General features: G+C 43.3%; 1 protein-coding gene across 5 annotated transcripts in view; it reads left to right on the plus strand.

The window, feature by feature from the left end:
• VTI1A (vesicle transport through interaction with t-SNAREs 1A) overlaps positions 1–24993 on the plus strand; it is a 393311-nt gene that overhangs the window by 217392 nt on the left and 150926 nt on the right. For 3 of the 5 annotated variants that reach the window (XM_075534598.1, XM_075534595.1, XM_075534596.1), the window contains 2 exons: positions 17022–17092; positions 18318–18379. In XM_075534598.1, the coding sequence (XP_075390713.1) occupies positions 17022–17092; positions 18318–18379 (133 nt within the window). Of the gene's footprint in view, positions 1–17021; positions 17093–18317; positions 18391–24993 lie in introns of all 5 variants that reach the window. The other 2 variants (XM_075534597.1, XM_075534600.1) reach the window with 1 other exon arrangement.

The raw sequence follows: 24993 nt of genomic DNA on the forward strand, positions 1-24993 counted from the left end.
CGCCCTGTATGCTCCACCACATTCATGAGCATGTTTGCAGCAAAGGTAAATGCAGATAGAGTGTTGATCATTCCGTAGGTTAAAATGGTGTGTTTCATAATGTTCCAATTTGGCAGCCGAAATGTGCTGGGCCTGTTGTCTGTCTGATGGCCGTTGCCTGTGATTTCTTCAGACTTGGTCCCTTCATTTGTTCACATCACCCCCACTCCCTCTACTGCTTTTCCCCTTGGTGTGTGTGTTCTGGCTGCTCCAGGAGGGCTAGCATACAAAAACACTCTATACAAGACTTAGTATTTCAACTTTTGAACAATGTAAACATTTGTCTAAACTTTCAGTTGGAGTATAAATTAGTTTTATAATGAAGTATATGATGAAAACTTCATCCAGATGAATCTTAGAATTTTTGTATAACTTAAAAGTAACTCTGTAACCCTCAACCTCATGCAATATATGCATACAACAGACTAAACCAAAATACATAAAATAATACATACATTAGTGTAGGTACATTAGATAAACAAATCCACGAAACACGTGTATAAGGGAGAGTTTTACATAAAAGGTAAGTAAGTGCACATCAAGAAAACATCCCAACCCAGTACTTCCCAAGCCCACAAGTCCAACATTAACCCATTAACCCATATGTCCAACACCAATCCACAAAGTCCTCCTCCATCTCACAAAACACACCCATTGATGCCTCCTGCAAGAGGAAAGCTGAGTCGGTGAATGTGTATCTCAGTGCTGGCAGGGGTCTCCACACGGGTGCTCCAGCACCCAGGGCTGCATTGGGGTAGGTCCATGTGGCTTCTCCTTGGGGATGTCTTGCAGGAAGTGAGCCTTGTCAGCTGAAGCAGGCAGCTGGCTAAGGCAGCTGCACCCTGGTCGACCATCACAAAGCAGGAGACCTGAGAACTAGAAAGGCAAGGATCACTGAGCTATTGATCTTTCTGCCCTTCAATTAACCTCACATATGTTTATCAACCAGGTTGGCACAGTAAACTTTAACTATCACAACTTAAATATAAGAACTGAAATACAAACTCGCAGGATCGTGCCGCCATCCTTTCATAAGTTCCTTGTGTTGTGGTGACCCCCCAAACATACTATTTATTTTGTTGCTACTTTGTAACTGTCATTTTGCTACTGTTATGAATCCAGCAACCTCTGTGAAAGGGGTCTAGACTCACAGGTTGAGAACTGCTGCTCTAGAGGACAGAGAAAAACTGCACTTGTGGGTTTCTAAGACTATGAATCTTTATTGTATTAGAAAGCCTCATCTTTCTCCCATGGAGTGATTATTGGCTTGGAATTGGCGCCCTTGTGATTATTAGCCCAACGTGTAGCCTATAAGCCACCAGCACTTCCTTTATCCCTCCCCTCAGTTTTGGAAATTTATTTTTAGGTCTGTCATCAAAATCACAACAACCAAAGATGATAAAATGAAATAAATTGGACTTCATCAAAATTTCAAACATTTGCACCTCGAAGCTTTCTACCAAGAAAGTGAAAATACAACCTACAGGATGGGAGAAAATATCGACAATTCATACATTCAACTAGCATCTACTGTGCAGAATATCAAATGATTGTTTATAACTAACAGAGTTAGTTAAAGTTTATTGTGCCAACCTGGCCAATAAACACATGTGGGGTTAATTGAAGAGCAGAGAGATAAATGGCTCAGTGAGCCTTGCCTTTCTAGTTCTCGGGTCTCTTGTTTTGTCATGGTCGACCAGGGTGCAGCTGCCTTAGTCAGTTCCCTGCTTTAGCTGGCAAGGCTCACTTTCTTCAAGACATCCCCAAGGAGAAGCCGCATGGACCTGCCCCAATGCAGCCCTGGGTGCTAGAGCATCCGTGTGGAGACGCCTGCCAGCACTGAGATGCTTACACATTCACTAATTCAGCTTTCTTTTTTTTTTTTTTTTGATATTAATTCAATGTTTTTATTTTATTTTTTTTTTCTTTTTAAAAAAAATCATTTTATTGGGGGCTCATACAATTCTTTTTTTTTTTTTAACTTTATGGCTTTTATTCTGTACACCGTTTGTTAAATCTTGGTTATATTTTCCCACAGAATTGTATTATTTTTCTCATTCATTTATCACAAATAATCCAATAAAAATTTAATATAATTTACAATGTTTTCTTATTTTTTTGACAATGAGAAAGTTAATGATACCCTTTTGTATTAAGTTTCTTTCTGATATGAATATTTAAACCAGTTTATTAAAGTTTTCTTCAAACTCATAATTATAAAATAGCAATATCATGATTTCTTTTTTTTTTTTCTTTTTTTACATTTTATTAGGGACTCATACAACTCTTATTACAATCCATACATATACATACATCAATTGTATAAAGCACATCCATATAGATAGTATATTTCTTTTAACATAATTTTTTTTAACAATTTATTGGGGCTGATACAATTCTTTTCACAGTGCATACATATACATACATCAATTGTATAAAGCACATCTGTACAGTCTTTGCCCTAATCATTTTTTTCTCTTTTCTTCTTTTACATTTTATTAGGGACTCCAACAGCTCTTACCACAATCCATACATATACATACATCAATTGTATAAAGCACATCCATACATTCCCTGCCCCAATCATTCTCAAGGCATTTGCTCTCCACTTAAGCCCCTTGCATCAGGTCCTCTTTTTTTTCCCCCCTCCCTCCCCTTTCCCCCCTCCCTCATATGCCCTTGGTAATTTATACCTCGTTATTTTGTCATATCTTGCCCTATTCGGGGTCTCCCTTCCCCCCTTCTCTGCTGTCCCTCTCCCAGGGAAGAGGTCACATGTGGCTCCTTGTAATCAGTTCCCCCTTTCCAACCCACTCACCCTCCACTCTCCCAGCATCGTCCCTCACGCCCTTGGTCCTGAAGGTATCATCCACCCTGGATTCCCTGTACCTCCAACCCTCATATGTACCAGTGTACAGCCTCTGTCCTATCCAGCCCTGCAAGGTAGAATTCGGATCATGGTAGTTGGGGGGAGGAAGCATCCAGGATCTGGGGGAAAGCTGTGTTCTTCATCGATACTACCTCACACCCTAATTAACCCATCTCCTCTCCTAAGCCCCTCTATGAGGGGATCTCCATTGGCCGACACTTGGGCCTTGGGTCTCCACTCTGCACTTCCCCCTTCATTTAATATAATATATATATACACATACATATATACATATACACATATATACACATACATACACACACTTATATCTTTTTTTTTTTTTGCATGATGCCTTATATCTGGTCCCTTGGGCACCTCGTGATCGCACTGGCCGGTGCGCTTCTTCCATGTGGGCTTATTTGTTTCTGAGCGAGATGGCCGCTTGTTCACCTTCAAGCCTTTAAGACCCCAGACACTATCTCTTTTGATAGCCGGGCACCATCAGCTTTCTTCACCACATTTGCTTGTGCACCCATTTGTCTTCAGCGATTCTATCATGGAGGTGTGTAGTCTATGATATGATTTTTTGTTCTTTGATGCCTGGTAACTGATCCCTTTGGGACCACTCGATCACACAGGCTGGTGTGTTCTTCCATGTGGACTTTGTTGCTTCTGAGCTAGATGGCCGCTTGTTTATCTTCAAGCCTTTAAGACCCCAGTCACTATCTCTTTTGATAGCCGGGCACCATCAGCTTTCTTCACCACATTTACTTGTTCACCCACTTTGGCTCCAGCCGTTGTGTCGGGAGAGTGAGCATCATAGAGTTCCAATTTAATAAAAGAAGGTATTCATGCATAGAGGGAGTGTTTGAGTAGAGGCCCAAGGTCCTTCCGCCACCTTAATACTTGACCTATAAATATCGACACAAAGATCTATTTCCCCAACCTCCTATATATATTTGCATGTACATGTCTTTGTCTAGACCTCCATGAATGCCCTTTGACTCCTAGCTCTTTCCTCCATCTCCCTTGACCTTCCTCCTGCCCTACTACCATGCTTCATCGCCACCTGGGCTAGAGTATACCTCTTCTCTAAGCAACCTTACCCTTGATCATTTCCCATCAGGCCTGCCACTCCCCCTTCTCTACCCTTTGGGGTCCCATGTTTTTCCCTTGTCCCTGGGTTTGTTAACACCACTTCCTTACCCCCCCTACCCCCCACCCCAAGTCCCCCCGGAACTGTCGGTCCCGTTGTTTTTCATCCAGATAGTTCATCCAGCCTGTCCTATTCAGACAGACCTGTGGAGTCACTAACATGCACGAAAACAGCTTTCCTCCCATAGTTGGTGTCATGGTGTGTGTTTTGTGAGATGGAGGACTTTGTGGATTGGTGTTGGACATATGGGTTAATGTTGGACTTGTGGGCTTGGGCAGCACTGGGATGGGAAGTTTTCTTGATGTGCACTTACCTTTATATAAAACTATTATACATGAGTTTCTGTGGGTTTGTTTCTCTAAAGTACACAGACTAACACACTAACAACAAAAATAGGTAAAGGACTCAGCGAGACACTTCTCTAAGGAAGACATGCAAATGACCAAACAGCACAGGAAAAGATCGTTAGTCACTAGGTAAATGTCAATAATACCCCAAATAAGATGCCAGTCCACAGGCACTGAATAATTATTTTAAAAAGAAAGATTGAAAAAAAGTGTTGGCAAGAATGTGGAGAAATTGGAACCTTCGTGCATTGCTTGTGGGAATATAAAATGGTACTGCCATTGTGGAAAACAATTTAATGGTTTCTCAAAAAGAAACCTGTAAAATCATGATTCTGCCATTCTACTCCTAGGGATATGCCCCAAAGCCTTGAAACATACCCACACACATGTGCGCGAATGCTGTTAGCAACACTGTTCACAACAGCCAGCGTACTGCGGGGACAACCCAAATGTCTATCTCTAGATGAAGGGAATAACAAAATGTGGTCTGTTCACAAGTTCTATTTGTATGACATGCCCAGAGCAGGGAGGGCTGAGAAGAACCAGGAAGCAAGCCAGTGTTGCTGGAGGGGAGAGGCCTGGGGAGTGACCCCCCCCCCACCTCCCGTGGGATGCAGTCTCCTTTGTGGGGAAGAAACAGGTTTGAAAGAAATGATAGTTACACAACACTGTGAATGTCCTCCAGGCCACTGAATTGTTCACTTCTAAATGGTTAATTTGGTGACGAGACTTACCTCAAAAAACAAAATATTAAAAATAGCTCTGTGGCATGTTTTCTAAATGAGATCTGGAATTCATATTTTCAGACTGAATGTTGACTTAGTTTCCCAGTGCTGCTATTAAAAAAAAAAACAGTAGGTGACTTGGAAGAACAAAACTTTGTTTCCTTCCCCCACCGTTTTGGAGACCAGAAGGCTGAGTCAGGCCCTAAGCTCTCACCAAGGGTCCTTCCTGTATTTGTCAGCATTCCCTGGAATTCTTGGTGCCCCTCTTTCTCCTGCGCATGTGTCTGGGTCTCTTCTGCTGTTTATAAAACAATGCGGAGCAACTAGGTTTAGAGCCCACCCCACTCCAGTATCACCTCATTAACATCAAAACAGAAAACTTCTTAGAAGGAACTTAAAAAGGCTGTGGGAGAGTGAATCGGAATGAGGATGGAATGACTTCCACACACTTTTTAAATACCCGTGGTATGTTGACAGGTGTCTAGAATCATCCCAGAATCCACAGGGAAGGCGCTATCCCATCGTCAAAGCTTCAAGCCATCATCATCCGTTTGTTCCCTTCCATTCAAACTAAGAACAGATTTAAGACCAAAAGGGAACAGAAAGGGAGTTCAGAGGCCAGAAATTCTAGTCTTGTCTTGTATCCACTTGTGACTGTTGCGTTTCTAAGAGCTCATTTGCCCCTGTTTCCATCCCAGCACAGCGAGTCCAGTGGTCTCCTCCTGTGCCTCCTCCTCAAGTCCAATAATTCTTCTCACTCTGAGAGGGCACGCTCATGAGCACGCTTGGTAATTCGACTCTCACCCCCTGAACACCTGCAGCAGCAGTGATCGACAGCAGTTCAAGTGTAGTACAGGGCCTTTCTCCCTGAGAACAACAAATCCACTTGCCATTGTGAACAGAGTGGAGCCAGGAGACAGTAGGACAGACATGTCGCAGTTTATCAGGATAGGAAAATCAGCACCTCATTAAAAAAAAAAAACCTATACTGTAAAAAGGATTGTCTTAGAGGCACAATCCTGCTAGTACTTTTTAAAATGTTTATCTAATTTAGCCCTGAATCTGTCTGCCGAGTGGTGGCCATTTTTTGTGGAAATGATGGTATTCAGGGAATACGTGTCCTACTCTTACCTGCTTGTTTCAAAGGCCTTTGGTGGGCACTGATGTGTCAAACGTGAACTAGAATATGTTAGGATGCGGGTCACCTGCATTATGATGCGCTACGGACAGGCCTGTAAATTGTGTTTCTTTGCCGGACGGATCATGACCTGGGGAGTCGGGAGGCTTGAGGCTGTGCTGGAAGCTCTGTCAGTAATTAGCGACATGACCTGGGGGATCTCCATCCCTGGCCCAGTTTACTTTTCTGTACAATGGCTTTTAACGTCTGTCTTTGTTCTAGGAGTCTGTGATTCTCTTATTATAAATTTTAAAGAGACTTGACAGTATTGTCAAATTCAGTGGTCCCCATGCATTAAAGTTTCCAGAGCACTGGCACTGCTACGTAACATGCTCCCTATCCTAAGAGGAATAAGAAATGGCCTCATCTCTAAAGTAATTTTCAACTGAATAGGCAAGGAAGAATATATATCTATAGCCAAGAATCGCAGACTCGTGCTACCGCAGCCAAGCAGGGGATATATTGAGTGAAGCAGGCCAGATGGGGAGGTGGCAAACTGGATGGGACCTGGCCCTTCTAAAGAGAGATCCTACCTGAGCATGCCAGGTTTGGTGACTTAGCATTGCCAGATAGCCTGGATTTCAAATGTAGCGAATCATTCTGCTTCTTCTATGAAATTGTCTATATTTATAAAAAATGGTATTGCCATCTAGTTCAAAAATGTTTATGACCGTGTTTCCTAACAGCCAAATATGACCGCTGGTCATCTAACTCCCAAAGTCTACCTCGGAGTGACTTCTGAGTGAGCAGGTAATTAGAATGTGATACATGCAGGGGCAGAAATGTGTTCAAAGTTTCTGAAGAGTATAAGCCAAACCCACTGCCATCAAGAGTCTATTCCAATTCATCAGCTCAGCTCACTGCCAGCCAGTCAATTCTGACTCAAAGTGACCCTATGGGATAGAGTCCATCTGCCCCTGAGCGTTTCTGAGATGTAACTCTTTGCAAGTGGAAAGCTTCGTCCTTCCCTGGAGCTGCTTGTGGCTTCTGACCTTGACGTTAGCAGCTCAACAAGTAACCCACTATGATGCAACCGAGGCTCTTAAAGGTTCACAGTTTAAAGATCAAGGGAGCAGACTGTCTCGGCTTTCTCCCTGGGAGCAGGTAGTGGTTGAACCTGCAACCCTGTGGTTTGTGTCCCACATCCACTCCACAGTGTCACTGGGCTAGAAGCCTCTCTAGAAACCAGTGTGGGCAGAGTTTATGGCAGTCTGTACTGTTTACGTATAGACAGTGCTTTCTAGAAAGCTTTTCTAATTGTCTGGTCAGGGGTCTCCATAATTCACAGCTCCGTTTCTTCTCTGTTTGGTGTTTGGAGTGCGTAATACATTGATCCAGAGCACCTGGGGGATGTGTCCTCCGTCTTTTAGATGCATCTTAGGTAGGTGAATAATTAGAATGTGTTTTGGCAATTGTTGCCCTTTCGGGTTTTCTGCTATGTCTCCTGGCTTTGGGATTCTCTCCTGGACAGTGCAGCAGGGGTGTCGTTCCTGCTGCTCTGGTCTTGCTTCATAGACTTGACCAGACTCATTCTCATTTTTGAGTGGAGCTGTAATTAACACGGTGCCTTTGTTTAACAACCTCAATTTACATAGTACCTGCTCATTGCAGGGCATCGTTATTGGTAGCACAGCCTCAATGACTGGTGTCTGAGGCTCTGGGAATAGTGTTTGTTAATTATCTGCAGCAAACCAGGTAACTAAGGGGGGTTCAGCTACTATGGCTTTGATGAAAGTAGCCTGATGATTTTTTAATTGCTTAATGGTCGATTTGATCATCTTAAAGCAGAATAGTGTGCACTCTGAGCTGTTGAGGAGGTCATGTAGAACTATAATTGCTTTGTGGGGTGGGGGGTGGGGGGACGAGGTCCCACACACTCGTTTACCTTCAGCATATATGGATCTACAGGTTTCTGTTCTACTACCAAAGTGCTTGTAAATATTCTATTTATTGTTCAATTTGGGGGGTAAACTTTTTGTTGTACACTATAAATGCAAATGTCAAGAGCCAAGCAGGCAGCGGTAGGAAGCTGTCGAGTGTTGGGCACTGGGGTAAACTGACGAGTAAATGGCCTGTCTAGAAGCATTGTAAGTTTTGTCTTGTTGGGTTTTATAGTTTTGTCGGTCTGTCTGTTGGGCTGTTTGATTTCAGCAGTAGCCAGTGAGCCAAGGGATAGGTACACCTCCATGGACCTGGCTTAGCCTCTGAGTTCTGATCTACTTGATGCCCTACAAAGACGTATCACCTTGTACAGTCACTGAATTCCGAGGCTGTCGAACCCAAGCAGTCCTCAGCCTCATTCAGTCCCTGGCCCTCGTTTTGCACTTATGGAAACTGAGGCCTGAAGAAGAGACATGCTTATTTCTTATAGATAACTGAGCTTTTGTTTCTGTTTTTTTTCTTTCAAGTTTAACAATATTATTGACATTTAATTCACAAATTTTACAATTCAACAGTTTTACAGTCATCACCGCCATCAGTTTTAGAACATGTTCTTCATGTTTTGTCTTCATTATTATTAGCTCCCCATTTCCTCCCAGTATCCCCTATCTCTATAGGTTCGCCAGTCCTAAATGGATGACTCTTAAAGATGAGGGGAACTTTGGAAATCGTTGCAGAAATGGTTCTATATCTGCAGTATCAATAAGGAGCCACTACCCATCTGTGGCTCTTAATCACTTGAAACGTGACCAGTGCTACTGAGGAACCGACTTCTTAATTGTATTTAACTTTAATTAATTTCCATTTAAATAGCCCCACATAGCTAATGGATACTATATTAGACAAAGAAACTCTGGGGTTTAAAATCCTTATCCTTAATTTACCATGATCTACATTGAATAGATGGCATGCCACTTCTCATCTGGGATCCGTGGGTTACTCAGTGGTTACACGCTAGAGTCACAGACAAGAAGTTGGCAGCTTGAATCTGCCCAGAGGTGCCTGCAAAGATAAGCCTGGCAATCTGCTGCCACACGGTTATACAGCCCTTTGTAGTTATGCTCTGAATACAGCAACTAAGAAGACTCCACATGCCATCTACGGCATTACGCCTCCGTTTACATTTCAGATCATCAATGTTATGTTCAACAGGGCCAACTACGAATCAACCCCCTCTAATAGTTTATCCTTCACTTGTTCCTTAGTTTCTCTTCTCCTTCTTGTGGACTCTTATCTTCCATCCACTCAAGGTAACGATCATTAACAGATCCAGGTTTCTACCTACTATCATTTCCTTTCAACCTGAAGAATTTAACCCTCTGTAACTCAGATTGATTGGCTACTAATTTTCTTAACTCTCATTTACCATTTTCCCCCATACTTTCTTTTTTGTTTGTTTGTTTTCTTTTTTTTTCATACTTTCTTTTTAAATTATTTTTTTTTTAATTTAAACCATTTGTGGGCTCATACAACTCTTATTGCAATTTGTATATCCATCCATTGTGTCAAGTACTTTTGTACATTTGTTGCCATCATCATTCTCAAAACATTTGCTTTCCACTTGAGCCCTTGATATCTGCTCCTCATTTTTCCTCTCCCTCCCGCTGACCCCTCACTCATGAACCTTTGATCATTTATAAGTTATTATTATTTGATCATATCTTACATTGCCTGACATCTCCCTTCACCCACTTTATTGTTGTTCATTCCCCAGGAAGGAGGTTATATGTAGATCTTTACAATTGGTACCCCATTTCTACCCCACCTTCCCTCCACCCTCCCAGTATTGCCACTCACCACTAGTTCTGAAGGGATCATCTGTCCTGGATTCCCTGTGTTTCCATTTCCTATCTGTACTGGTATACATCCACTGGTCTAGCCAGATTTGTAAGGTAGAACTGGGATCATGATAGTGGGGGGTGGGGAGGGGAAGCATTTAAGAACTAGAGGAAAGTTGTATGTTTCATCGTTGCTGCACTGCACCCTGCCTGGCTCATCTCCTCCCCACAGCCCTTCTGTAAGGGGATGTCCGGTTGCCTACAGATGGTCTTTGTGTCCCCACTCTGCATTCCCCCTCATTCACAATGATTTGAGTTTTTTGTGCTTTGATGCCTGATACCTGATCCTATAGACACCTCATGATCACACAGGCCGGCGTGCTTCTTACATGTGGGCGTTGTTACTTCTGAGCTAGATGGCCGCTTGTTTACCATCAAGTCTTGAAGGCCCCAGATGCTGTATCTTTTGATAGCCGGGCACCATCAGCTTTGCCACATTTGGTTATGCACACGTTTGTCTTCAGTGAGCCTATCAGGGAGGTGAGCACACAATGATATAATTTTTTTGTTCTTTGATGCCTGATAACTGACCCCTTTGGCACCTCATGATCACGCAAGCTGGTGTGCTTCTTCCATGGGGGCTTTGTTTCTTATGAGCTAAATGGTCACTTGTTTATCTTCAAGCCTTTAAGACCCCAGATGCTATATCTTTTGATAGCCAGGCACCATCAGCTTTCTTCACCACATTTGCTTATACACCCACATTTTCTTCAGTGATTGTGTCAGGAAGGTGAGCATCATATAATGCCAATTTAATAGAACAAAGGAGTCTTGCAATGAGGGAGTACTTGCGTGGAGGCCCAATGTCCATCTGCTACCTTAATACTAAATATAGTATAAATATATTCACATAGATCTATTTTCCCATCCTCATATATAAATATATTTACATGTGTACCTGCCTTTATTTAGACCTCTATAAATCCCTTTGCCTCCCAGCTCTTTCCTCTAGTTCCTTTTACTTTCTTCTTGTCTCGCTGTCTTGTTCAGCCTTCATTTGGGTTTCCAAAGTTCCTCTTGGTTACACTGCCCTCGATCAAGCCCCACCACACCTCCTACACCTTCCTCACCATCGATTTTCAGTCAGTTGTTGTTCCCTTGTCCCTGGGTTTGTTAACATCCACTTCCTTTCCCCCGCCTCCCCCTCTCCCATGTCCCCCAAGAACAGTCGCCCCATTGTTTTCTCCTCCCACTTGTTTATCCTGCCTATCTTATCTAGATAGATATGCAGAGATAATAATATGCACAAACACAAGACTGAGCAAAACAAAGTGACAGTAGAAAAATAAAACAATAGCTCCAACAACAATAACAACAACAACAACAAAAAGAAAAGCCTACAAATAGTTTGTCTTTTTGTTTTCCTTTACAAGTGTTTTCCAGTCAAATCTGATGGACCACCTCGCCCTGGCCCCACAGTCCATTTTTGCTGTTCCCTGGGGACTTCATTGCTCTACTCCCCTTGCTGTTCTGTCGCATGCCCTTAGTGTTTCTCCTTGGTGTGGTGAGGTCCGAGTAGGCACAATTCCTGCAGTATGTCTCCAGTGTTGTCCCTTGTAGTGCTATGGGTCAGTGAGGGACGTCGTGTCTCATGGTGGGGCCTGCCCTACTGTCCTCTCTGTGCATTGACTGCTCTGAGCAGAAATATCATCCTGAAGGCTTGGTGGGCCAGGATGGGCTTCACTTTTTCACCAGATATGGAATCCTAGGATGATAATTATTCTTTCTGTTGAGACTTCAGTCTTCATTCTTATTATCATTTACCTGTGTGACTTTTTCTCTTTTGGCTACTTTTAAGTTTGGTGGACTTACCTTTAGTTTTCATAAATTTGATTATTGTACCGCTAAAAAGTGTTTAATATAAATATACATTTATATTTTAATAGAATTGTTAGATAAAAATTTTAGGGCTAGATTTAATTTAGGAAAATCAAACCTCACATTATTAGAACAAATTCTGCCAATGAACAAATCTTAAATACCAGCTTTAATAAAATGTTACAAATAACTCAAAAAAAAGTGTGGTTGTCTTTACTTTTTATCTTGTTTAAAGCACGCAAAGCTCCTTTGGTTGCTGGTTTGATATTTTATTTTAATACATTCGGGAATTTTTTGACCATGACTTTAACAGATGTTTTTCTTCCATCCCAGTCTTTTCCTCTAGAAACCTCTCTTTCTTCCTGTGAATAATTACATGTATGTAAAAGCACATATTGTCTCACAGATAATGGATGCTGTCTTTTGGCATGTCGTTCAGTTTTGTTGTTTAACTTTCCCCTCTCCTTTAGTGTGACAAATTTTCATTAGCCTGTCTTCAAGCCGAGGATCCTTTGTTTGTGAAGGTCTGCTCTCTGGTCCATCCAGTGAATTGATTTCAGATGCTGTGCTTTTCATTCTACAAATCCTGCTGTTTCATGAAAGACCCTCTCTACTCATTGTCTTCACCTAGTTCTGTACATTTTAGCAGTGTTGATAGTTGTTTGAAAGCTTTTATCTGCTAGCTCACACAGATGACTCTAGCGTGTTTCCATAGACTGTGTTTTCATGGCCCGTGGGGATGGTTTTCCTGCCTTCTGTGCATGTCTTTGCCATTATTATAATATTCTAGATAGCAAGTTACAAAGGATCAGCAGAATATGAAATATCACATTTTAATTGTGTTCTTCTGGAAGCTGTTTCTACGCTTTAGGATGTTTAAGATAAAGGACTGATAATTCCACCAAAAATGGACGTGAGCTGGTGCTGAGCCGAGCCACTCATTAGATTGACTTCACCTGTGATTGGCCCGGCTCCACGGGCCTCACTGCTACCATGTTAGCTCTGGGTTGACCCACAAGTGGGTTGAGCTGCAGCTTGTTCATCTTTGAATTAAGCTCTGACAGTCATGGCCATGAACAGCCCAAGAATGTGTGGGAAGATGGGATTCTCCCTTTAGTAGCCCCTCCTCCACTGCTACTTTCTTGAAAAAAATATAAGAGATTGGCGGAAGTTCCAGGCCAAGAAGTTTGTGTTTGCTTTCAGAGCTCATCTGGCTTCTGTTTTGTTCTGTTGGTCAAGCCCACCCTGCCTGTAAGTTTAACGGAGTTCTCCTCGTGAAGAGTCTGCTTGTTGTCGACTTAAACACAGACCATTCGGTCACCCTCAGTGCTCAGGCTTCCCGTCTTCGCTCAGCCACAAGCTCGTTTCCCTCAAGAATTCATAAGAGCTTTTTGCATCCACTGCACTTCCACACAAAAGCATCATAATTACTTTGCCAGCGTCTCCCTTTTTCCGTAGCAGTGTTCTTTTGCATCCCCCTAATTACTAACTGGAAGTAGAAGTTCCTCACATGTCTTGAATTGTCCACTTACAGATGGAGAAAGTAATGTCTTCTCCAGAGCCCTGCTTTTCTAGGTGTTAGGCATTTCAAAGACTCTTTAGACATTAGTATAACAGTACTGCAGAGCCCTGATGGTGCTGGGCTACTAATCTCCAGGTCAGCCGTTCAAATCCAACAGCCGCACTAGAGGAGAAAGATGAGACTCTCTGCCTCCCATAATGATTGGCAGTCTCAGGACCTTGTTTAGGGTCAATTGAAGTTGAAACCTACCCATTGGCAATCGGTGGGTGGGGTCATCAGTACTAAAGCATGATATCAGAGCCAGGATCCAAGAAAGTGTGCTAAGTGCTAAAGGATGCCCAACCAGATCCTCAATGAGTGCCAGTTCTGTCCTGGAAGCTAGATGTTCTGTGAAGCACCATATTCTTATCTTTATTCATGGGTCAGAAGATCCCAGTCCAGGTTCAAAATTCAGTATCCCAGATTGTTAAGAAATAAGACTTCCCTGTCTGATGGATGTGCTACACACACTCATATGAAACCACGTGCTCCCAGAAGAGCTCTTTGGCATCATTGCTATTGATTCCGGTACTCCACACAAATCCTCGCGTACACACAGTAGCTGGGTGCTGGTGAATGCTGTAGAACGTTTTGAATACCAAGAGATAAGATAGCCTTGCCTGTTAGTCCTGTAAGCTGACTATCAAATCTGTATCCTTCACAAAGTTTATAAAAAGCAAGTGAAATTGGGACGGAGGACTCATCTGATGAGTCCATAAGTGGACTGCACTGGGCGTGGCATCGTGGCTAGAATTTTGATGTAGTGTTCTGAATGTATTGAACGCAACATTTTTCTGTTGAACTAGATGGAGGCCCCCGGTCTGTCAGCCAACTTTACCTTCTAACGAGATGCAAGCTTCTTCCTTCTTAGAGAAAATACTCTAATCCGCATATCTCCAAAATGTAATTTCATTTTTTTAAAAAAAGAGAAATTCATTCCTTTGCTCTTAATGATGGGCTTTGGTCAGGTGGCTTTATTTTCTTGTGAAGATGGAGCAAAATGATGCTGCCAGTGATACTAAGTCTGTCTTTTGTAAGGCTGGGACACGCCTTCAAAAAAGTGACTTGTAATTTTTCCATTCTTTCACGTGCCCTGTGGGACAGGAGGTGCTGAATGCTTATTCTGTGCACCCCCAAAAATTATCGAAAGGGAGAAGAAGTTTTAGGGAAAATCCAAGTCCCTTTTGCAAGTGTTTGCCCTTCTATAAAAGACTATCAACCAAAGACATGATTAACGCTGGGTCACTGTGAAAAGGAAAGCTCATTGTCTATGTTGGAGTGTTGTACTCTCCAGATGATTGCCAGGGACCCTGTGGGAAGCAAGACATAGAGCAGGAAGGACCGCTGCCTTCCAGAGTGCGTTCATCACGCACCCGCTGACAGGAAGAATTCCAGCACACGCCACCAACTCCAGCACACGCCGTTGATCATTCCATTGTCTCATCGTCTCCTGAAGACCCTAATAGTCAGCAAGCGCAGCATTTATAAAATGTTTAAGTTGTCAGACTATTTCAGTAGAGGCAATATGGCTCTTCTCTTTCTGAAAGCACTAGGCAAGTTTTAAAGAACTGAAATCCTAAACCCGGCCTCTTGGCCATTGTTTTAGCATGAGTTCTTTCATCAGTAGTGCATTGCTGCTTACTGGCATCTTAAGGGGAATTATTCAAGAAAAACTAACCTATTAAGGTTACTAAGTTTTAAGGAATTGTCCCTAATGGTCTACCATGACCAAGTACACGTTGTACCCTATATTTTTCCCCAGTTACTTCTAATTTGCCATCGTCTTTTAGTTTGATTGGGAGAAGGGGAAACGAAAACACCACCCATAGCTTTCTTTGCATTATTTTTTTTCATTTTAATATATTTGCGCTGGAATTTTCTTTATTGGGGTATTAAAATAGAAAGGCAGCAAGCTGGAATTGAAATAAGAATTCCGTGTCCAAGAAATGCATGGCATTTTGATTTTAAGACCAGGATATGTAACTCCTTGCCAATCTTTCTTCTCTTACCATATAGGGTTCGTCCTTGGGAGGCAGGGTATTTCCTGGGAGGCAAGAAGACTCAAGGGGCGATTTATGACTCTAGGATGGTCCAAGCTCTACCCCTGTGGTCCCATCCCTTCCTTCAACATCAGACTATGGAACATTTTAGAGTAGAGATGCCCCCCTCCCCCCACCTTTCTCGGTGAACCAGTAGAATGTTGGGTGTGTGGCCCACATTCCAATGTGCTTTGATAACAGTCATAGGTCAACAAGCCTTTCATACGCTCCATTTTCCCTCGCTATATGTTTTCATTGCTTCATTCCTTTCACAAATACTTACCAGGAACATTATGCTGGTGACAGGTACAACCTGCTTCCCGTTCTTTTCAGACAGATGTGCCTTCAACATTAAAATGATAGTACTGTCAATCATGGTGAGAGAAATCATAGAAACACTATTTTTGCTGACATAATTATACTAATGATGGCTTTCCGATATTAACGTCGTTGTGAATTGGACTTGCTACGTTGCGGTGTGTCGATTAAGGAAATACAGAAATACAGTGTGTAACAGTAGTGCGTACTTGTGTGGTGAAGGGAAACACAGTAGCTATGCAAAAACAACAAAAAGGGGGGCGGGGAAGTTACACTCCAATAGTTTCCTGCTCTGCAGACATCTCCCACTTTTGTGATGCCTCCAATGGGAATCGTGTAACTTCCTCAATTTTACCTAAAGGGTGCATTGTGTGGTGCTAATAATAAATGTCAGAGTCAATACGAGAGGGCCCTCTGCCACCATCCACACCACCAGGACTCCTCAGTACCCGATTACTCTTCAAAAAGGTTGGTGGATCAAACCCACCCAGAGGTGTCGGCAGAGTCCACCTGACAGCGACCAACAGCAAGAACGCACGTGTTTAGAGCTGCTCAGGTGAAGACTGGCTCCAGCTTGAGCTACTCCCAGCTGCTTGTTCAGGACTGCCCTCTCCCTGGCTGCAGTAGGCACAGTTGCTGATAACATGCCAGCCACGCACCAGACTTTAAGAGAACAGCAGTCTAGAAACAGTCCCACCAGGAAGCTATAGGCTTTGAGCGTATGAGGACCCCCTTACGCAGCAGGAAGGCAGAAGCAGGGGCGGGGAGGGAGGTACATTAAAATGTTGAAGTGAAGATGGACTTTTTATGCAAAACTGTGCCATAACGAAAATAGAGATGCGAGCGCCATTTGCATTATTTATAATCTGTCAAACACCAAGCAAGACCAAGCAAGTCCATGATGATAAATGATGGAAGGACCATTGGACATGGGCTCACTTTGATTGCTGCTGGTAGTCTTGTGCAAATCATATTGCCTCTTATTCTAAATTGTTATTGCTATGATGGTCATTGCCTGTCAGCCAAATTGTGACTCACACCCTTACCATGCTGACAGCGTATCAGGAAAAGTAATAGCATCTTATATTTCTAAATGCGTGAATTAAAATGTGTCTGATGTTTAATGTATACACCTTTTGCATTCATGCTGCATCCTAAGTTACCTTTCCTTATTCACACTTGATTTTCCTCAGAACAAATCGGCCAGGAGATGCTGGAAAACCTCAGTCATGACAGAGAAAAGATACAGCGAGCACGTGAAAGAGTAAGTTGAAGTGATACGCTCTTCAAGACTTCAGTAAATGATGAGATGTAACATAAAGGGTCTTCAGGATATAGACTCTGGGTGGTGTGAACAGTTAACTCATTGACTGCTAACATCAATGTTGATGGTATGATCCCTTGGAAGCCAACAAGCACCTGCTGGTGATCTACCTGAATAGCCATTGCTATCCCTCTGCAGCACAATTCTGTTCTGTACAGTTGTACCCAACTCATCATGAGTCAGAATCCACTCCACAGCAACTGGTAGTGACGGTGGGCCATGATCACCTCCAAACCAGACCCTTGTCTTCATGGTGACTCCAACTCATTGCCACTCCACAGAACAGAGTCAACCTGCCCAAGACTGTAACTCTTTAGAAAGAGACTACCACATCTTTCTCCCAGAGAACACCTGGTGAGGTCCAGCCACCAACCTTTCAGTTAGCCAACATGGCTCCAGGTACATATGAATAATTAGTAATAAACACATGGTGCAAATATGTACTCGAGTTGGCAGGAGAAGAGGAGTGTAGAATCTGGTGAGAGAAAAAGAAAGAGTATGGATAGAAGAAAAAGAAGTCTTTTCAATTCCCTGCCCTGGAATGTCCCCAGGTAGATATTTCATTTAGCTCCATAGCTTCAAAGATTATTGGAGGAGATTTTGTATGTGTGTCAAGTCCTTTAGAGCAAAAGCTATGAAGAGATTGAGATCTTCTGTTCATTCCATTTCTGTTTATAGTCTTAGAACTTTACACACTGATAAATCTGGGATTAGCTACCAGACATATTAAACTTGGCCAGCCTGCTTTTATATCCAGTTCAAGTATCCAGTTCAAATACCCTGGGGTTATCTGTGACAGTAGGAGCTCTGGTGGCTGTTAATCTCACATCCATCAATTTGAAGCCACCAGTCACTCCGAGAGAGAGAAAGAGGCTTTCTACTCTTGGAAAGATGTTCAGTCTTAGAAACCCAGAGAGGCAGTTTTATAGAACAGTTCTCTGTCTTACCGGGTTGCTATGTGTCAGAATCGACTAGAGGGCAGTGATTTTGGCTTTGCTCGGTTTTGTTTGGTATCAATGGCACATAATTTTCTAAGGGCTCAGTATTTGCGTACATGACAGGATATATCTGTCTTCAGCATTTGAGTTTTCTATATTGAAAGAGAAATTGGGCTGGCGTGAGTTTTTGTGTTTGTTTGCTCCTGACGCCACTTTTCTCCCTGTAGCTCCGGGAAACAGATGCTAACTTGGGAAAGAGCTCCAGGATTCTGACAGGGATGTTGCGAAGGTAAGAACAAGGTAGGGATCTATCTTCCTCTTGCTTCTCCCTTTTTTAAAGCTGCGTTTGTTTTTTGTTTGTTTGTTTGTTTGTTTGTTTTTTAATCTAGGTGGGTGTTTTACAGGCATGCGAGCGTCTACATTTAGTAGCCCCGCGTCCAGACCCTTTTGAAATGATAGAGCACTGATTTGAACTCTCGTTTGGACAGGGACACAAACTGAGTAAATCCGATTAGAGCGCTGGTTTGAGCTAGGGGGTTACCTCCAGCTATGGGAGAAATTAGGGGTAGACATGCAGTTGTTTCTTCATAGCCCGAGGAAGGCCCCATGGCGGGAGCAGGCTAGGTTTGTTTCCTCTCCTCCTGGCTTCCTTCTGGGGAGCTGGTGGGACCCTGATGTTGTCAAGAGTGTGCTTGCTGTTAGCCTTGCCTTGTTCTTGTTTGGTTTTGGAAGAGGTGGGGTTTGCGGAACTGTTTCTGTGTCACGCATCCTTTGGGCTGATTTTTAACATGTGGCTGTTTCATCATGTGAAATTAACACGGGCTGGCAGGGAAATATTCGTGTTTTCCGTGTGTAACCAACCAACCCTTGATTATGGGAAATATTCAGAAGGGTATGACTGAATAAGAGAATGCCTGCAGTGACGAATCTGTAGTTTGCAAGTTTTTGTTTACGGTTTGGAAAACTGAAGCCGTTTTCTAATTTATGTTATATTCAACCTCGAACCATTTTACGTATTCAGAATCTATCAAATCCAAAGGCTGTCGAGCATGGCTTCCAAATTGGAGCAAAGTGAGGAAGGGTGGGGAATGGCCTCTAGAACGGCTCCGTTGACGTTTTTGAAAAGGAAACCTCTCCAGGTGATCAAATGCAGGCAATTATTGAAAAATAAATGCCTTTTCCTCTGAGCATGCATCTACAGACCACGGTTTGCTAAACATGGGGTGTGTGGCGGGAACTCTTTATTGCCTAAGAACCAATCACACATACACTCATTCTGTCCGCCAGGCTCTCAGGCTCTCTGTCAGCCTGAGCTGCCTCATAGCTAAAGTCCCAGGATGCTGCCCCCATCCAAGACTGACCTAACTCCCCACTGCCCCCAGATCTCCTGGAAATACCAGGCCAACTCAGAACCACACACCACCGAGTTCTCTGATGAAGAGGAACACATGAATGGTGCCAGCTAAGCCCAGATCCACAGAGAAGGGGCATGACGGTGAAAATGAACACTCAGTGCAGAGACAATAAAAAAGGAAAAATTAAAGGAAGGAAAGAAACCTCTATCGGGTCCCTGGGAGGGCCCCTGCAACGTGGGCTGTAACGAATATTCTGCAAACGCCTCCATTTTGTCAAATCTTATTAAAGAGTCCTCCCGCTTTATGTCATTTAAGCTGTCCAGAAATCATTCATCATTTTTAGTGCAAAAAAAAATCATGTGGTTATTTAAATAATATCATATTAATGTTAAAGTTCAGCTGTCATTTAATGGTATGGCTTAATCAGATGTAGCATTTAGGAAAACTAGTTTATTTGGGCTCTCCGTGACTTTCAGGTTGGCAGATCCAAATCAGGATTTATGGGTTTCTAAACCAATGTGTTTCAATCCATGTTTCTGCTTGAGGTACCTCACCCTTTGGTGCAGGACACTGCAGACAGTTATTTCAACAAATAAAGCATCTCCTCGTATTCTGTTTGAATAAATTTGCAAGTCATTTAGAGAGGGTGAAGCACAAACAACTTCCGCAACCTCCAGCTCGGCTTTCCGTCAGGAAAAGGCGCTCTCGCAGCTGTTGCTCGGCCCTTTGGAAGAAAATTACTCTGGTGACATGGACTTGGGTGCTTTGTAGGCAAGCTCGGTCAATTACCGACTCTTCTCCTTTGGGGATGTGTCGAGTGTAGGAACAGAAATTTTAAAACTATTCCCTCATTGGGCCACACCTGGCCGAGGCTGTGCTAAGTAAATTCTTAAGTCTCCCTGTGCATCTGAGTAACATGGCTTTTGACCAAGCACATCGGGGACCCTTGGTGTCAGCCAAGATATTCAGGTAGGTGCTTTGGATCATTGCTGTGACCCAAATGGACCTGTAGGAACCCAGTGCAAATGGGGGCTTTGTTTTCCTTTCCACTTACCAGCCAATATGAGACACAGTTTATTTGGGACCCAGGAAGAATGACCAACACGTGTTACTTCCCAACCTCGCTGCTCATTCTTCCTATTTCTGGTTGTGCCCTGGAGAAGCAGTCTCCCGAGCAATGGATCCCGGGTTTGCTGACCCAAGTCTTCGATGGACTACTCCAGGGTGCTTGCTCGTGGCCTGCTCTGCCCCTCACATTGACACTCTCTCCCAGCAAGTGAGGCCTGAGTACAGAAAGCCAGGCCACGTTCTCTCACGCTGTTCCGTGCTCAAGCTGTATGCCTGTGTCCTGCGCATGTGACGTAAGAAAGACTAGGGCAGCCCACCCTGTGCCCATCGTCATCTCCACAAACGCCTAAAGATGTCAGCAATTTTTTGTGCAGTGTGGGTTACCTGCATGCGCCATACCCGCTTATTGTCACAGGGGCGACCGTGTGGTCATTAGATAAAGAGTCGACTTTTCTGAAATATTCCAGTTACTAGTGGTCTGTAATTAACAAAAAGAAAGAAAAACTGGGAGCTTGCCACTTGTAAGATGAACAGAAGTGGCGCTCTGACTTCCAGTGGTTAGTCAGTTGTGGAGACAAGTGGACCCCAGCTTCCGTTCGACAAAGTCCGCACGGTCAGCTAGAAGCCTGAGCGAGAGCAGATGGGGAGAGAATGGTGAGGAATCGTTAAAGCTTAAGTTGGCTCTCATATCCCAAATCAAACCAAACTCCTAGCCGTCAGTCAGTTTCACCCCACATAAAACCCAGCAGTCACCCAACATCACTCACCATCGTGTTCTTTAATCTTTGTATTAACATCAAATGAGGTAAACGCTCTCCTCACTCGCCCCTCCATCCTTCCTTGCACCCATCCCTCCCTCCCGTCTATGTACTCATTTCCTCCCTCCCTATCTAATGTCTGTCTGTCCTTCCCGGTGCTCCTTGAGTCAGCCCTCACCTGTGATCCTTACCTTCAGAGCGCACCTGTCCAGGACAGAGAGCATGTGTGTGTATAAGGTTCTCTGGGAATGCCCAAGAGGATCTCCTTTTCAAGGAAGCTAGAGAACATTCTGCCACTCCAACTAAGCCTTATTGGTCACTGTAAAGGGCAGCAGGAAAACAAACGGGCATGCTTTTGTAATGGAAGGAAACGAGGATGGTTGATGACATCATCATACCAACCAGCTTTGAAAGTAGCTGGAGGATGTAGAAAATGCTGAGACATAGCTGAGGGGGGCGGGAACAGTTTTATCACACATACAGCCCACCCGCCAAAACATATTCTTCCTATAGCTGCACGATATTACCCAAGGAAACAAAATAAAGGGAAAAAGTGGTCCCTTCAAAATTGTAATCGTAAAACCTGACATCAGAATATCAATAGAGCTGATTTTCTGGAAAGTAATTTCTCTTCTGTCCTGACAAAAGATGGAAAGCTACCTCGGGATAAACTGTTCATTTTCTAGCCTCACAGACAGAGTTTTAAATAAAGTCGTATTCAGACAATAATGAAAATGGTCATGAAACAAATGACATTCATGTGGTGGCTGGAACCAAAGAAATGGATTTTTCATTGACTCACAAAATTTGATTATTATGTTGGTTGTCTGAAAGTGTCACATGGAGGCTGATATGTGTACACGTCTCTGTGCATGGTTTCTTGTGCATTTGACTGGGATGTTTTGAAAAGACAGCTGTTGTTGTTTCAAGATTCTTAGGAGAAAAATGAAACCATGATACTATTTCTCTTTACCTCTATAAAGTTAATAATTTATCAGGAAAAGAATATGTGTTTCTTTTCTTATTTTAATCTTTTTATTGGGGGCTCATACAACTCTTAGAACAATCCATATATCCATCCTTTGTGTCAAGCACATTTGTACATTTGTTGCTATCATCATTCTCAAAATATTTCTTTCTACTTGAGCCCTTGGTATCAACTCCTCATTTTTCTGCCCTCCCTCACGAACCCTTGGTAATTTATAAATTATTATGATTTGTTCATGTCTCACACTGTTTCTTTGCTTCTTAAAGTATCTGAATGATTTCTCTGGAGCATCGCAAAATTATACATACCTTGAGAGCCCCCATTAGCATCAACTGGAAGAAAATGTTACTTACAAGTGTTGGAAAGCAAGGCTACTACTTTGAGGACTAAGGTGGCGGGCCCCAGCCATGGTATTTTCAATTGCCTCCTATGCATGTGAAAGTTGGACCTTTAATAAGTAAAACCAACGAATAATCCATGCATTTGCTGGCAAAGGATACTGAAAGCACCACAGACTGGCAACAAGCAAACAAATCTGTCTTGGAAGAAGGGCAGCCACAACACTTCCTGGAAGTACGTAGGTGAGACTCCATCTCATGGGCATGTGGTCAGGAGAGCCCAGTCCCTGGAGAGGACATCATGCTTGATGAAGTCGAGGGGCAGCGAGAAAGCGGAAGACCTTCTACAAGCTGTACTAATACCTTGCCTGCAACAACGGGTTCAAACCTAAGAACAGGACTGGCCGTGTTTCGTGCTGGAAGGTCGCTATGAGTCGGAACCGACTCGGCACCTAAAGCAATACCATGTGTTGGTGACACTCTGGTGGATTAGTGGTTCACATACCTATCGGGCTGCTAACTCCACCATGGGTGTTTTGAACCTATCAGTCGCTGCTCCGGAGAAAGACAAGGCTGTCTGCTCCCATACAGGTTTACGGCCTCAGACACTCAAAGTTCTACTCAGTCCTACACGGTCACCATGAGTCAGATCGACTGGATGACAGTGAGTTTGAGTTTTTTAAACTACTATTGGCAAACAATTATAAGAAGAAATTATATATATAGCATTTGAAAGATTTTTCCCTGTGAGATCTCTATATTAAATAACTCCTTCTTTCTCCATCCTACAATTTGCCTCATTTCCAGAATTTTTTAAAGGTGTTTCATTTAAATAAGTGACCTGGGTTTAGTCTAGTACACACCCGTGCTAGTACTTTCTTTAGCATGAACTACTGAGAGATCTTTTGTAATTGACATACAATGTAAAAGAAGCCAAAGATATTAAATGCAGTTGATCCTGTGAGTGCTATTCTTAGCCCTATAATACTATTTAATCTGTATATTTTGGTTGGAGCTACTTCTGAGTCAGTTGGGACCTGTCGTTGCTGCCTGTCGTTGCTATCATGCATTAAAGTGTAAAGATGGTCTAGTTGCTTTTTTGAATGATGGGTAAAACATCTGGAAAACTTAAGTATACAAATTGATTCCTAAAGGTACCAAACAAAACCATATCCATTGCCAGTGAGTCCATCCCAACTCCTGGGCACCCTAAAGGACAGGGCAGAACTTTCCCCAAAGGACTGCCCCCAAAGGATTTCTGAGGCTCTGTAATCTCTATGGAAAAAGACTGCTACATCTTTTTTCCAAGGAGCAGCTGGTGTGTTCGAACTGATGACCTTTCAACTAGCAGCCCTTGGATTTAACCACTGTGCTAAAATTCTCTCTTTAGGGTAAGCATACTACAAAGAACAACATGAGGCCGAAGGATCCAGAAATATATATACATTTTAATAAGCAGGACTATTCTCAAAGAAATACCCCGCGAGTGAATGTTTTCTTCAATTTCTTTTTAAAATATGTACATTTTTCATGTTGTGCACGAATCGTTTTGTTACATCCTAATTGTTCTTATTACAATGTCTGAGAAATTCCACGGCAGAGAGCTCTTCCTAGTTGTGAGGAACATGTCCTTGAGGGCTTGCTCTGTGTTTCTGTGCACGGGGAAGGAGCTCGTCTCCCGACATCTGAGTTTTCCGCTGCTGTGCCTTTCCGTGGGCCTCATCCCTCACTGCGCCTGCGTGGCTAGTGGTGCTCTATCTGCCTGAGCCCGGCCCCTGACCCGAAGCCTGAGGAACACATCCACAAGCTGGAGGCACACCTCACCTTTTCAGCAGGGGGTCCGCTCTCAGCGACAGCGGGCAGAAGGTGCTGCAGACGGTGGGAATAACGGATTTGAGATCTGAGCTGGAGTCCCGCTCTCTGCAGAGTAGAATGTTTAATTCTTGGTCCCTTTTATGCGAGTCCATTTATCACTGTGTACTTGAAGCGTTGCCTTTGTCCTCTTCCTCCGTCAAGGCTGCTATGGGTGGTAACAAAGGAAAGCTTTGCATTCCATGCATGTGTAGCTCTTTAATGACATCCTGTGCCTTTAAATAGAGTCCCGGTCTTGCATCAGGCATGTGAATTCAGCATCTAAAGCTATGTGTCAAAGACAGCTATACCAGCTGCGCAGATTAAACCCTAGACCATAGATTCCCAAGTGTACTTGGGCTATGGTCCCATTTTCAGGGGGAAAAAATTACATGCTCAGCACCCCATCCTGGCAATGAAAAACATTTGTACGATAGCCCATAATCCAGGATAAAGTGCAGGTATCTGCTTTTGCAGCCCCTCCCCCAAGACCATTCTGGCACCCCCTAGGGGTGGCAGTGTCCTGGGACACGTTGCTCGAGACC

Source organism: Tenrec ecaudatus, chromosome 16 (genome assembly GCF_050624435.1).
Source record: "Tenrec ecaudatus isolate mTenEca1 chromosome 16, mTenEca1.hap1, whole genome shotgun sequence".
In the NCBI taxonomy this organism is placed as follows: Eukaryota; Metazoa; Chordata; class Mammalia; order Afrosoricida; family Tenrecidae; genus Tenrec; species Tenrec ecaudatus.